The sequence below is a fragment of the Manacus candei genome, unplaced genomic scaffold (genome assembly GCF_025592945.1).
Source record: "Manacus candei isolate 608988 ecotype Guabito, Panama unplaced genomic scaffold, ASM2559294v1 h1tg000002l, whole genome shotgun sequence".
Classification (NCBI taxonomy): Eukaryota; Metazoa; Chordata; class Aves; order Passeriformes; family Pipridae; genus Manacus; species Manacus candei.
In genome coordinates this window covers 3,948,580-3,964,012 of record NW_026138050.1, presented here as the reverse complement: position 1 = coordinate 3,964,012, position 15,433 = coordinate 3,948,580, and the positions used below count along the sequence as shown (strand labels likewise).

The 15,433-nt window shown below is 48.1% G+C and overlaps 1 protein-coding gene across 1 annotated transcript; it reads left to right on the top strand.

Annotated features, from left to right (window-relative positions):
* Positions 1-1,470: 1,470 nt before the first annotated feature.
* On the top strand, positions 1,471-14,395 carry LOC127468925 (cytochrome P450 3A29-like). The gene is made up of 13 exons (XM_051782594.1): positions 1,471-1,781; positions 2,668-2,761; positions 4,113-4,165; positions 5,268-5,367; positions 5,792-5,905; positions 6,452-6,540; positions 7,122-7,270; positions 7,664-7,791; positions 8,138-8,222; positions 9,198-9,358; positions 9,571-9,797; positions 11,263-11,425; positions 13,340-14,395. The coding sequence occupies exons 1-13, from the start codon at positions 1,711-1,713 to the stop codon at positions 13,433-13,435; spliced, it is 1,530 nt and encodes a 509-aa protein (XP_051638554.1). The 5' UTR covers positions 1,471-1,710; the 3' UTR covers positions 13,436-14,395.
* The last annotated feature ends 1,038 nt before the right edge of the window (positions 14,396-15,433 follow it).

Genomic DNA, 15,433 nt, shown 5'->3' with positions numbered 1-15,433 from the left:
ATCTGAAATGGGAGGGGGGGCGAAAAGTGACAATTCTGTGAAAGAGGTGAATTAGAAGCAGCACTGATGTCAACTCGGACTCTGCTGCTGCTGCTGTTATTTTTTTCTCATTTTAGCACATCTGCTGCATGAGTGCAGTGGGGAGCACTCTCTGCTCCCCTTTTCATAGCACAAGATGTTTTTGCTGGATCACCAGCCTTGGACAGACAAGAGCTGTGTAGCCCAAATTGGGCAGCTTTCTTCCTTTCTCTAAGACAAGGTGCTGGGATGCCATGGCAGCCCCTCACCTGCAGCACTGTTCTGTGGTTTGCTTGCCCACAATGCTAAACCCCTTTAAACGTTGCCAGAAAAATGATCTGGAGAGCCTTTCCCTCTACTTTATCCCTCCTGGGTGCCATTTCAGTGATACTCACATTAGAAAAATAGTCTCAGTAAGTACAGATTCTACCATTGCATTTGGTCCAAAGGGCTGTGTAAGTTTAATACATGAAATTTGTACAAAATTATCCAACAGTGACTGTTCAGGATGGCCCCACCTGCAGCTCTGAGACGTGGCAGCAATTTTGGTTGGGAGGTGGATTTGTTATCAGCTATGATTTTCTCAAATCTCTGGAGCTATGGAGACAACGGTGCTTCAAGGGACGTGCAAAAAAAGCAAATCAAAAATCAGATAAATAAGGAGTTTGCAGAAGTTCACCAGCCACGTGCACACCCTGCAGATGTGGTTTCCAGCAGGGTGCTGCAGAGCCTGGCTGTGGGAGCCCTGCACAGCCATGTCCCTGCCACCAGCCCTGCGGGTTTTCCCTCCTGAGTGCTCATCACCATGGGGTCACAGGGTGCTTTAGCATGTCTCTGCTGGGAAGAGAAGAGCTCCTGATGTGAAATAGGTCTGGGGACAGTGCCATTGTCCCTCCTCCAGTGCATGAGCACTGAGGGTTTGACCAAGCTCTGCATTCCATCTTCTCTGTAGAGCGTCACCTCTATATGAGTGGATTGCTCCCACTCAAACCTATTTTGGACAAACGAGTAATTTCCATGCACGTAAAGATGCTGCACAACTTATTTACATATTTCGGGGGGGTAGCTAACAGCTCCATCCTCAGCACCTCCTGCCCACACGGCCATGCCCTGGCGGCTTCCTGGGGCTTGAGCCACAGGCTGGCAGGTCACCAAAGCCACCGGTGGCTGCAGTGGGACATCAGGCAGAACTTCCACCCACACAGGCTGTGCCACCATAGTGCCTTGTCCTAATGCTGTATCCTTCTCCCCACAGAACCTGTGGTCCCGAGGATCTGGCTGAGGGTAACAAGCCCCTCTCAGTCTGGGCACGTGTTTTGTGCAGGTCTGTCTCCTCCAGCCTCGTCCCTCCTGGACCCCCGTTCGGAGGTGCAGGACACGACACGTGGAGGTTGGTAGAGGAAGGACGAGGAAAGGTGGACCTGCACAGCCATTCCTCGGGAGCTGGGACAGACGAGACACAGCAGCAGCTAACGCCCTTTGCTTCACTTGGACAAACCACCCCTTCAGCAGCTTCCAGCCCCAGCGGAGCAGAGCTCGGGGACCGAGACCCCGATCCCGGGGCACCCGCCCGGGGCTCGGCCCTGAGGGAAAGCGCCGGCTCCGCCCGTCCGTGCCTCCCTCACGTGATGGCGGGCAGCGCTCGGGGCCGTGCGGGGCGGCGGCGGTAGGAGCGGGCGGGCGGCGGACACCATGCAGCTCCTGCCCAGCTTCTCCCCCGTCACCTGGCTGCTCCTCGTCGCCTTCCTTTGCCTCGTGGCCCTGTAAGTAGAGGCCGGTCCCGCCGGGTGACCGGGGAGGAGGCGAGTTCAAGTGAACCAGCGCTGAAGCCACGCAGGGGCTCCCGCACTGCCCTCAGGGCACAGCGAGGGCTGGTCGGGGGGGCTGCGGGGCTCTGCTGCCAGCGGGGAGGGAGGGAGGAAGCTGGGCTGGACGGGGACGGAAGTAAAAAGGAAATCCTTTATTTTATTTTTTTTTTCTTTTTACTTTTCTCAAGGAGAAGTAACTTCCGGGTGTTTCAGGGGCCGGGGAGTCCTTGGGCTGTGCCAGCTGGGAGCCGGGCAGGGCGATGCCGGCGCTGCTGCCGGCAGAACACCCCCGTTAAGTAGTTAATGTTGGCAAAACTTCGGCTTATGTGGCTCGGGGGAGCTGTAGTGAGCTATACAGGCAAAAACTTAATTTTGCTGCGGTAATTTATGTCCCTGCTGTGCTGCTGTGGCTCGACCACCTGAGCATCGCAGGAGGTCTTTGCAAAGACAAACACAAGGGCAGGTCTCAGCCCGAGAATTTAAACGCTCTGAGACCTCTCCTCAGCCACCCGAGATGCAGTTGTCTGATCTGGGCAACTAAAAGTGCCCCTGAATAAAGACCTGAGGTGTCCATGTACACCAGTTTGGCAGGGCTGGGATGCAGCTCCTTTCAGCTCATCTCTTCTATCAAAATGTACCCTGAATTATCTTGTACCCCAAATTACCTGGTACCCCAAGTGATGCTGCATTTATTCAAAGAGTATCTTCAGCAGGGCTGCTGCTGCTGGTCCATAATTTCAGCTTTCTCCGAGTGACAGGAACCAGTTATTTAAGCAGTTCACTGTGCTCAGGATGAAGAATCTTTTCATTGCATAAATGTATCTCGCTTTTTGCTTGGCAGCTATGGGATATGGCCCTACCGGACCTTCAAGAAGCTGGGAATTCCCGGTCCACGGCCTCTGCCCTTTCTGGGAACTTTCCTGGAGTACCGGCACGTGAGTACCAGCAGCTGCTACTCTATAGTTGCCTGAGGTTCTTCTTGTGGATGGTGCTGTTTTTCCCGTTCTTTGAACATCTCTTTCCTCTGCCCCTGCTTCAACTGGTTGCAAATGATGCTTTTAGGTAGGAAGCTCTTTGGACACACGGAGAACATAAAAAGTCAGGCTGACCTGAAGGATGTGTGCTGTATTTTAAAACTACTTTGTAATTTAAATTATTAGTTTCTCCCTGTGTTTCTGCCTGCTCTTGAGCAGCTGAAGTTCTGTTAGAAACAAAATAAAAAAATATTGGAGAGATGCCTAAGGGTGCTATTTCTGAGAACTGCCTGTTTCTTTGCCCTTTTTGTCATCAACATGAAGAGGCTGAATTAGCCCCAGCAATGCCTTATCCAGCCACTTGCTGTTGGGCCAGCCTGAGACTAAGCCAGACAAATGTTTGTTTTTTCTGTTTCTCCATCTTTCTCCCTTTGTGCAAAAAACCCTCCATCCAAATTATAGAATTTAGCACAAGAGGGATCTTGAGCTGTGCCAAGGGACGTTTAGGTTGGATATTAGGAAGAAATTTTTTGCAAAGAGGGTAATCAGACATTGGGATGGGCTGCCCAGGGAGGTGGTGGATTCACCATCCCTGGAGGTTTTTAAGATGAGACTGGATGTGGCACTTAGTGCCATGGTCTGGGAACCACAGCAGTGTTGGATCAAGGGTTGGACTTCAAGATCTCAGAGGTCCTTTCCAACTCAGGTGATTCTATGATTCTGTGATGCTAAATAGATTTTTAGGTGAAACTCAAATATTTTTGACTTATCAAACCTAATCAGATAACTAGGTAGTAGCTGATCTCAGGTAACTACTAATGCAGATCAAATGTATTGGCTTCAGTAAAAACCCTAATGGAAACAAAACAAAAAAGCCATGTTCACTCCAGTTCAGGAATTGCAGTGGAAGATCATATGAGGACAAGGCAGTAGCAGCTCTCACTTGTTGAGCTGAAGGTGAAAGGACACCCTGGGATCTGGTTCTGCCTCCTAACTCTGCTCACACTAAAACAGTGTACCTTGTCATACCTTGTCTTCGTTACATTTTTGGATCAGGTTGGCTGGTAGAAGTTGATAGTGCTTTTTTTATTCTTTTTTCTCTCTACTCTCTTTTTTCTCTCTACTCTCTTTTTTCTCTCCAGTGCAAATGTCCCTTAGGCATCTACATGATGCTTAAGAGCAACTGTGCACCTCCCAACCTCAACCTCTGCCGCTTACAATGGGTCTGTGGGATGCCCTGTGCTGCCAGCTGTGACCTGCTTTAATCACTTTTTACTGGCAAACTGTTCATTTTTACTTTCTTCTTTTCCAGGGAGTCCACCATTTTGATCAGATGTGCTTTGAAAAGTATGGAAAAATCTGGGGGTGAGTTTCTGCAGAACAAAACTACCTGTTTGGGATGAATGGAAAAAGGGACATTGCCATCGTGTCACTCAGCACTGTAATTCCAGCAGTGGCAGCTTGGGAAAATCCAGGTTCACCACTGGGAAAGTCTCCACCCATCTCTCCAAGGCTTCTCTCCTGCTGGGATTTCAGTGTGGTGTGGGGCTGGGATGATGATGGCCAGTTAGGGGGGTGATTTGTTTGCATAAGCTTTGAAAATAACCTCCACTGCTTGGTGTCAAACTGAGCCTCCTGCCTTTGAAGCTGCTGCTCTGTCTGTCTGGAGCAGGAAGCGAGCTGCAGGCTGCCACAGGGTTTTTCATCTTGCTCCCTGCTTCTCCCAGAGCTGGGGCACAAGCTACCTTTCAACCTGCTTCCTCTCTCCCTGCACAGCACTGGTGTTGTGCAGAGGCCTCTTATCATGCTTCTGTTGAGAACCTCTCAAACTGAAGCAAAATTCCTGTGCCAAAAAAAAAAAAATCCTGAGAGGCTTCATGAAACCTGACGCATTTTTTTCGAGAGATTAAATGTTCTCAAGCTTCTTGAAGATGGCAGCTTCCCTCAGCTGTGGCCCAAGGCTCCCTGCCCTTTAGCCCACACCATGACTTTTAAGTTCTTCTGTCGCTATTGATTGGAAAATGGAGGAGACAGAGGAGTTTTTCACCAATCAGTGCCTCGTAGGCCAGGCAGGAAGTCTCTTTACCCCACAGGTAGGCTGTTCAGCGTGGATTTACTGTTTCCAGCTATCAGGAGCAGAAACAGAGCTCAGACAGCCCAAGTGCAGGGGATCAGCACTGTGGCAAAGGCTGCCTTTTATCTAAACCCATGCCGCTTTGTCAACTCTTTAGTACCACAGACAACTGCTAGAAATGCTCATGCTGTCCATGTTTGGCACTTTCTTTCCCTTTCTCCTGTTTTACTACATAATAAAACAGTTCCAGCCTCATCCTTTTGGTGGTTTAGTCAGAGGGGACTCAGCTGGCCCAAACCCTTTGTGCTGTGGCTCTGGCCACAGACAGAACAGGCTGCTTCTGCTCCAGCTGACCATGAGCAATGGACTGACTGTGGGTTTCTCGTGGCTTAGGTTTTATGATGGCAGGCAGCCTGTGCTGGCTGTTTTGGACCCCATCCTCATCAAAAACATCCTGGTGAAAGAGTGCTACTCCATTTTTACCAATCGCCGGGTAGGTACCTAGTCCCTACTGCTTTGCTCTCCAGTACAGAGCACATGCAGCAAGAAGGGGATTTCTTCATGGTTTCTGTTCTCCTCTGAGCCCTTCAGTAAGTACTGCTCTCTGATGTGCCCCAGTTTATTGATGGTACCAACATCCAAACTCTGCTAGGGAGGTGTGTGGGCCACTCTGGCTGGGACATTGGGCCATCAGCCTGGATGTACCAGAGGGCTGATGGTAATTTATGACTATTACACTCTTATTTCCATTTCTGTTGTTTGCTGGTTGAGGTAGAGCTCACATGACTTTGGGGGCCAAGTGAACAATCCATAGTGGGTTTTTCTTTGCATTTCTGTCATGTGGAAGGGGGCTGTAAAGCTTCACCTGTTTCCCTGTATAACCATGTCCCTTCTGCTGCAACATTCCCCCTGTGCAGAACTTTGGTCTGAACGGGCTCTTGGAGTCGGCCCTCAACGTGGCTGCAGATGAGCAGTGGAAGAGGATTCGTACAGTGCTGTCTCCAACCTTCACCAGTGGGAAGCTGAAGGAGGTAAAGCACAGGCCACTGGTACTTTGCACCAATAGCTGGAGGAGGACTGGGCCATTTCACCTCCGACAGGGAAGTCGCCCTGTTTGTCAGGACCACATCCATGAACACCTGCATTGTTGGTACAGTTCAGCAATGCAGTGTCTGTCTGCCATCGTGGGGATGGAGTCAGGAGAAGGCGATGGGGGATGAAACAGCTCACAAGGCTGTTGGCCCTATGGCCTGTATTTTCATCTTGCTAAGCACGTCACTCAGTCCGTGGTTGTCCATTTTCCATGCACTCAGGAGCCATGTTCAATCCCTACTGGAGTGGATGCTTAGCTGGAATGGGAGCTGTGTGTGGATTTTGGGAGAAGAGCCTTGCTCAGTCATGGTAGATGAGCTCTGTGGACAGATTGTTAAAATGAGAGAAAGCAATGTCTGAGACCTGGAAATAAGACCTCCCCAAGCCAGACTTGGCGAGTGGCAGGTGGCAGGGTGGAATCACCCAACCTTGTTTGGTGGCAGGGAAAGAGTCAACAGTGCTTTCTGCTTTGGTTTGCGTTTCAGATGTTCCATATCATTAATCACTATGGTGAAAAATTAGTGAAAAACATTGAGAAGAAAGTGGCTAATGATGAATTCGTGACCGCAAAGGAGTGAGTAACTGTGTGGGGCTGACAGGAAAGGGTTTGTGTTCAGTGTGGGGAAGGGGTTGTTTTGGAGGGTCTTTTCCATGCTGCAACGTAGATCCCTTGTGAGCTATGGAGACAAACTCCACAGCAGTCATGGGCATGGCATGTTTCCCAGCAGTGGGCTTGCTGTGCTCTGCTCTACTCAAGGGGGTAGCTGTGCTCTGTCCCCTGATTCATTTTACTGGAGATGCATTTTGAGGAAGGAGCAGGGACTGTTCCAGAAGCTGTGCAAGATGTGGTATTTTTGTATGTCATTTTTGCAATCTCTTTTACAGATGGAAGTCAGAATATAGTCTTTGTTACCCCAGACTGCAGTTCAGTGTTTTCCAACTGCAGCTTAGGTTTTTGAAGCTGAGAAAAATTGGGGAATGAATGCAACTGGGGAAAACTTGGGAAAGTATAATGATGGTTATTGCCAGATTAGGACAGACCTACTATGTTTGCATCAAGAGAGATTCCCTCCCACAATGATTGTTCCTAGATGAGCTCTTATTTACTACTGTGGTTGGGTTCATCTCATTCGCTCTCACTTCTTCTCTACTCAGCATTTTTGGAGCCTACAGCATGGATGTGGTGGCCAGCACTTCTTTCAGTGTCAATGTTGACTCCATGGGCAACCCCAATGACCCCTTTGTCACCAACATTAAGAAATTTCTCGAGTTCAGTTTCCTGAGTCCTCTGTTCATGCTCTTAGGTATGACACACCTCATCTCATACAGCCCTGAATCAATGTCAAAGGTGGTGACCATCTGTGTTTCCTGGTAGCTCCCTTAGTAGCTTTGAGTCCTCTTTGCCACATGGGAGATGCTCAGCACTTTGCAGGATTAGATTTACCCTAGCACATCTGCAGAATTATTTCCCCAGGGAAACCACAGTCAGGATTTGTACAGACCATGTGGGACTTTGCAGCATCCTCCTGAAATCAGAGACCCTGTTTGCAGAGGCACGATGGAGAGCAGCTCTGTCACAGAGCAATTTTTTGGGTCAGGGTCCAGATTTACCCTTCTCTTTTCTACGCTTTGTGCCAGTTTTGAGTTTCTTGGGGCCCTTTTGAGCTCAAATGTGTTGTTCTCTTCTTTCCTTTTAGTGTTGTTCCCCTTTGTTATCCCTGTGCTGGAAAAGATGAAGGTGACTCTGTTACCCTCAGACGTCATGAACTTCTTTAAGGATGTCTTCATAAAAATGAAGAAGGAACGGGAAAAGGGCAGCAGCACGGTGAGTCCAGCCCAGGCGACCTCTTCTCTTCAGGAGAAGTGTGTTGTCCTGAGTGCAAGAGGGACCTGGTGGCACCTTCAGAATCTGTGGTGTATTACCTGCTCTCCAAAAGAGCTCATGGCTCACCAGTCCTGAGGAGAGGCAGAACCATGCCTTGCCTGGGTATCCCAAGGGGAGAAACTGTGTTCATAGAGGGTCTCTAGTCCGGACCTCATCATGCACTAAAGCCATGAACTGCCACTGGGGGGCTGTGCCTGGAGCAGATGTCTCAGCAAGAGACTTGTGCCGGACAAGATTTGCTTTCTCCTCACCCATATCTTCTCTGACTGCCTCTGTCTCTCCCCAGGACCGGGTTGATTTCCTGCAGCTCATGATTGAATCCCAGAACTCGCAGGATGGCTCCAAGTCTGCTGAGGCCGACTGGGACAAAAGTATGTCTTCAGATCTGTCCTCCTCTCAACAGAAAGCAGTAGTTCCTTACTGGGTTGAAGGAGGGAAGCAGGGAGAGGATTTTAGTCGTTAATCCCGTGCAAAATTCAAGGTCTCGGTAGTGGGGCCATAATGATGTTTATTGCGAATCAGCCTATTTTCATTATATCCCATTTCCTGGAATAAATCCTGAGGTGTGTTTGTGCAACAAAGGGTAAAAAGAGTGAGTATTTCCTTACTCCCATTTCTTATATTGTCTTCTCTGAAGGCCAGCAATGTTGACTGTGTTTCAAAAAGCACGCAAAGCACATATGTTGTGTGTACCTTGCTCATCTGTCAGCTCATCTCTGTCCCCCATCCTGGGTAAACTGTTAAATTAAGAAATAATGACTCAGCCAAGTATAGTCCCAGTCCATCAACCTCAGTCAAGTCAGGATGCTTGTAAATTTTGAGGTACCAGGACAGGGTATTTGTAAGGACACCCTGCACTGCAGGCTGCATCCTGTTGGTGCTTGAACCCTGCTGCAGTGTCAGCATTAAATCCTGGGTTCTGCTTATTACCACTGCCACATTATGCTCAGGGCTACTAATCCCATGGCAGTGCAAGGCTCACCTCATGGCTTAGAGGAGATGCTGGACATCTCTTCCTCTCTATCTTTTCCTGGCATGTGCTCCTATATTTTTTTTTTTTTGGCCTAGGAGCATTGTCCTAGAAGATAGCAGAGTCTTTCTGAATCAGGCTCAGGCTGCACATACCTTGGTTCTGCTCTTAAAGAAAGCAAGGTAACACTGCTGATCTTGACAGCAGTTCTCTGGCTCTACAACTGCCAGATCCACCCCTTTGTGGTAGCAGAGGGTAAGCTGGAAATTTCTTTTAGGAGTAGCATTACCTAGATTGGTAGGTGGGATCCTGAATTCCCAAGGGTTAGTTACTGTTGTTTTCAGCTTCGTGTATGTGCTTTTATGCCTTTTTTCAGCATTAAGTGATGAAGAGATTCTGGCCCAGGCTCTTATCTTTGTCTTTGCTGGTTATGAGACCACCAGCTCCACCCTCAGCTACATAGCCTACAACCTGGCCATCCACCCTGACGTGCAGCAGCGGCTCCAGGATGAAGTGGATGCATACCTGCCCAACAAGGTAAAGGAGGGTGGGAAGATGCTGGGGTTGTCCCTACCAATGCCTTGCAAACCGTGAGCCAAAAGCCAGGTTGGAAACAAAGCAGAGTGGCTGGGGTGCTGGCACTGAGATTTCCCCTCCCCTGGTCTCTGATACCTGAAGTGGAAGCACTGTGGGGGTGTTGGGGTGGGAGTTGCAGTCCTGTGCTCACAGCTGCCCCAATCCCCTCCCAGGCCACTCCCACGTACGACGCCATCACGCAGATGGAGTACCTCGACATGGTGGTGAACGAATCCATCCGGCTCTACCCCGCTGGGGGCCGACTCGAGAGGGTCTGCAAGCAGACGGTGGAGATCAGTGGTGTGACTATTCCAAAGGACGTGGTGGTCATGATCCCAGCCTTTGTGCTGCACCGTGACCCGCAGTACTGGCCAGATCCCGATGAGTTCAGGCCTGAGAGGTGAGGGCTGGACAGGGGGAATAGCTGCGTGCTCAACCTCAGCCCTGGGAGTGGAAATGGCAGCAAAAGTGGGGAATGTATGATTATAACATTTAAATTAGGCATTTATCATTGTCTGACATCTAGTCCCAGCATTACCGTGAGGGGAGTTTTATGATCTACATCCATAAACTGTGCATGGAATTTAATTAACTGCATTGAAGAGAGCAACAGTGAGAGCAGCTCCCAGCAGCTGTAACACTGAGGGGTTTATGGCCAGATATTAAAGCAAGAGTCATTGGGTGACTGGCACAATGCCCTGCAAATCAGCAGTGGAAGGGCAAAGATGGGTAGGAAATAAAACTTAATTTTTAATTCAAGTTATGAAGCAATCTTTGCTTAGGAGCTCTGTCAGACCCTGCAAAATGAGGCAATAGCCCAAGGCAGATCTGGGAGACCCTGGGCCTGCTAGTCTTCAGGTGGCCACAAAGACACTGAGAGTTAGTCCAGAGAGAGCAGGACCAGACCTTGTGCCCTTTTACCAGGAGCTGGAATACCCCTGAAAGCTAGTTCTGATGTGGGGATGTGGTGACCTTTGGGACAAAATGTGGCAGCAGTATGAGGCAGAAGTTAGGGAGGGAGGTGGGTGCTGCTGAAGTCACCTGTGGAACACCTTGTGTTGAATTCAGGAGGAAACACGCAAATGGGAGTACGCTGGCAATGGACAGGCTACACCAGTTGCTCCAAAGCTCCATCCTTATTCCAGTTGACAAACTGCATGGGTGGGTGGACAGGAGCTCTTTAGGGATCACTTGCCTTGCTGGGAGTTCATCAGAGCGATGTGCTGGTGGCTCAGTAGCGAAATACTTCACTACTGACTTAGCGTGGCTGAGGTTTGTACCTGGACCTCATGCACTGGGAATGAAAAGCCTCCTGGCATGAAAACTAACTGATCACTAAGAAGTATCACTGAAAATGCTCGGTGGCAAATTTCTCAGTGAAGCTGATTGTTCTTCCCTGTTTCTCATGATGAGGAGAGGAATGGCTGGCACGTCTCAAAAGCAGCCCTGCCTTTAGTCACGCAGGGGGAGAACGTCTTTGTGTTCGCTCAGTCCTTTGATCTGCAGGGAAGCCGTGAAGCTGTAGACCTGTGTGTTTTAGGGTTTGAAATCTGGGTTCGGTTTTGGAGTTGAGAGGGAGTTCTGAGAAAAAGAGTAGTTATGAAATACATTAGCATATTTCAGGTATTCCCTGGTCACCTGATGCACTTGGAGTTGCACAACCGACTCCGAGCAGTGGGATAAAAGCCAGAGGCATAAGGTATCTATAGAGACAGAAATAAGGGACTTAGCTGGATTCTTCTAATATGCACAGAAACACAAAAAGCTTTTGCCTTCCCAGACCCCTCATCACTTCAGATCTGGAAGCTGACACATCCTGGAACAGTAGCTCATGCTAACTTGGTTTTTTTTTTGGTTGTAATCAGGTTCAGTAAAGAGAACAAAGAGAGTCTTGACCCCTACACCTTCCTGCCATTCGGGGCTGGCCCCAGGAACTGCATAGGAATGAGGTTTGCTCTCCTTGTTGTAAAAGTGGCTGTGGTCATCCTGTTGCAAAACTTCTTCTTCAGAACCTGCAGAGACACACCGGTGAGGATATGGGATGATGTGTTTCATTATCTGCCCTTTACTCCCACTGAGATGGTCCTACAGTTATATGGGAAAAACTGTTAAAATCTTCTCAGTTAATTTTAAGTGGTTCACCACAAGTTACTGATACTTTTTTTTTTAAGCCTCTACAGAAACATGTTTAATGTTGGTGGGATATTTTAGACTGAAATCCTTGAAGTCTTCTGCCTCTCTTTGGGTGCACCTGAGCTGTGGGGTGCTCGCTCAGCTTAGGGAGACCCTGCTCCAGAGAGCAGGAAGGGACTGTCCCCCCAGCCCACATCAAAGCTATGCTTTGCAACACAAACATGGCATGGTGAGGCATCCCAAGACACCAAAATTTGTCTCTTATGGGCCACCAGGCAGCCCTAAAGGATAACAATTTTCAAGCAAGCACAATTTGAGCTCAGTTTGAATTGGCGACCCTCTCCCTCTTTGAGGCAATGCAGGATCCCACTGGGTTTTGGCTTTGCCTGGGATCCCAGTGAATGCTGCATGCAGTACTGATGGGACAGGCCTTGCAAGCTGGGGCTGTTTGACATAAGATAAATGCAGTAGCTGTTGGAAATGATGTGTCAAGCCAGCCCTCCTAAGAGCACAGCAGCTCCCTCAGAGGCAGGTAGCACGATGATGTTGGTTTCCAGCCCAGCCCAGCTCTTACACTGGCTGCTGCAAAAGGCTGTGCCATTAATGTGTTTTGTTGGGAAATCAGAGCAGAGGGGCCAGCAAGTGCATTCAAAGGACATTTGTTGTAAGAAACAGAGAAATCTTATTAAATTATTACTTGGCACGGGTGCTCAGCTGGAATCTCTGCAGATTCAGATTGCAGCTCAACTAGTAACCTGGAGGTGAAAGACTGTAATAGTCCATTAACAATGCAGTGACCTATCCACCCTCCCCCAAGTCTAATGACATTTTTCTAGTCCTCTGCAATCCATAAAATTGATTCTTTTTATAACTGCCTTTAATTAAAAGGAGACAAGTTAAATATGTATTGTATTATTGGTGCCCATAGGTTTATGGGGCTCTTTCAGCCCTTTTTTCTGCAGAAGATGTCATGTACATCAGATCAGAGTGGGAGGAAAAAATTCATGCTGGAACATCCCTTTGGAATATGTACATGGAAGCTGCAGCCTCCTCTCACTTCTCCACTGATGGCACATTGGGCTCCAAGCCACATTGCTTAAATTTCCTGAAACAAAGCTCACTGGGATATGGGGATTTGAATGTAGCTTGTCAGGCTGAGTGTATCACCCTTGTCCTGATGGGGTGTGGGAGAGCTCGGATATGAGCAGCATCCATTAGGGGATGATTTAAAACACTCTCCTTTCCCCTGCAAAGTGAGTCCCTCCAACACCCACTTTAGATGTTGTTAATGAGATTTCCAGCCTACCCCATGAAAACCTTTTCGTGTGAGGATGCTTTTTCTTTGGTACTTGGTCTGAGCAGCAATCTTAGTTTTGTTTTTCCTGGAGAGCTCATTGCTCCTCCAGCTCCCATTATGATGTAGTTTCCCTTAGTGCTGACACACTTTGGCATTAAACAAAATGGCACCGTGTGCCCCTCCTTGGCTGCAGCTCCCTGCATGGGTTTTGGCTGCTGCTCCCTCCACGTGCAGCCTGTTGATCAGTGCACTGAGCTCTTTGTACCACACCATGTGAAGGCCAGAATTCAGTAACCAGTTTATTCAAGAGCTGAGGGCTATTAAACACCAGCTGGTAGCTGTTTTGCATGAGCAACAGTGATAGTCCTGCTGTAAGCACACCTGTAATTTAGGAAGTGCACTGAAAACGAGTGGCAGCCGGGATGTATGTGGGCTGTAGGGCTCCTGTTGTTGTCGTGTCTGTCATTTTTCCCAGCTTACGTGGCTGTTTTGGTTTTTTCCTCCTCCTCAAGATCCCGCTGGTTCTGGACTCGAAAGGTTTCATGCAGCCAAAGAAGCCCATCGTCCTGAAGATGGTCCCCAGAGGCCAGGCTGACCTGAAGAAGTGAAAGAGGCAGGAAAAGAGCAAGAAGCACTTACTTGATGGTGTCTCCTCTAACTCTTGAGAGGAGCCCAGGCTGATGTGTGCTCTGCAGGAATGTCAGAGGTGCTGTCCCCCATTTCACAGGGGTTTGGCCCAGCATAATTACTTGAGCATTATCCTAATGAACATGAGCCCCAGGCCCCGCTACCCCCAATCACAATACGCATTTTGCAAGACCCTTTGCACTTGAGTTATTTGGGCATTTTTTTTCTCTCTCTCTGAAGAGGCACTTTCCTAAGCAATTTGATTCCAGACACTGTCAGTCTCTTCTGGCAGTGTAATTTAAATCAAGATAGGGAGAACAAATTGCACATAGTTAAGTAATGCTGCCATTGCTCCTGTTCCCACTGCCTGCTGGGTAACTCTGTGTGTCTTCTGGTTTTATTCTCTTGGGAATGCAGAATTGTCCAGGGCTATTTCCTCAGCTCTGTGCTATGACCCTGACAAGTGTTAAAATGGTCACATCCTTGCAGAACTGAATGCCTGCAGCAAAATTTCTGATGCTGATTTATTTAGATTTTTGTATGATTTTAGATGGCTTTTGTGTGATTTCAAGTGCAGATGATTTAACTGGAGGAGCCCAGAGAGAAGCAGTTACCCCTGATGTCTAGAGATTGGCAGAGTGGGAGAGGAGTGTCCCACATGTGTTTCCTGATTGTTTGCTTATTGTACCCTGGGCATGCAGCCATCACCCATGGAAAGGATTGTCAACACAGGCACTGTCCATACTGTTATCATGACATCTTTTACTCTGGTTTATATCAGGCCATTGTAAGACCAACTTAACTGAATTAATAATGATGCAGGGTGCAGCACCGAGAGCCAGACTTTGTCTCCTTTTATGGATTCTAAAAGACCTGTATGCTGACATTTGGTATTATTCCTCCAGAAACTGCAATAAAAAGCTCACTTACCTCTTCTGTAACCAGTTGATGCCAATCTCTGCTTCTGTGCTTTCTCCATACACAAGTGACTCCATCTGAAGGTCTTATAAGTCTTTGACCAGGTGACAATGTCCCGTCACCTCTCCCAGCTGGATTCTTCACTTCTTGGGTGGGATCCTCAAAAATCCATGCTACAGAGTGGATATAGAAGTTCTCTTTTGCGTTTCATTCTTCTGCTGTCACCTTTTGGCACCACAAATCAGTGAGGACGTGGTCTTGCTAGTCTCAACCAGGCATTTGTCTCTCTGTGAGAATGGGGGAATTTGATTCCAGCATCTGCTCCGTGCTGCAGAGCATGTGACTTCATACAGTGTTCAAAGAGCTCTCTGCTCTCTCCTAAACACCTCATGCACCTGCTCTGCCTGTAGCTTCCACAGGAGGATGTCTTCTGTTTCCAAGCTGTCAGATTTCAGCACTGGGTGAAGTACTTGCATGTGTATATATATCCAGCCCACTCACTACCATAGATAATGCTGCTTGGATTCCTGGGAGATGAAAACTCGTTATATCCTGAGTGAATCCCTATGTGTAACATCAGTACTAAGAGCTGCTTTTGGAGATGCAGAGTTTAAGGTACAACATTCCCAAAATGAACAGCTGAGCAGAGTCATTGATGGTGTGAAGCGATTCCTATTGTAAAATTTGGCTTAGGAACTTTATTCACTACATATCAGGTTTTATATTTTACATTCTTTTATGTAGAAATAGATTATGCATATTATATGTTCTTTTTATACTTACTTTCTATATTTTTTAGGAATTGAGTAGAAAATCTCAGAAAAGCTGTAATAACCTTTCTGCAGCAAATTAAATTCTCCAGTGAAAGACACCTTTGACTGGAAGTGTAAGGGAGGAGTGAAGCTGCTTCTCTAGAGAGTCCCCAGTGAGCTGGGTGAGAGGGTTAGAAAATTCCCAGCAGCTCGGGCAGCCATGGCTTCCCCTCTTGCCTTCGTAACCTGCAGCAGTGCAGCTCCCTTCTGCCACCAGCGTACAAAAGTGACAATTCATCTTTGTTTTGA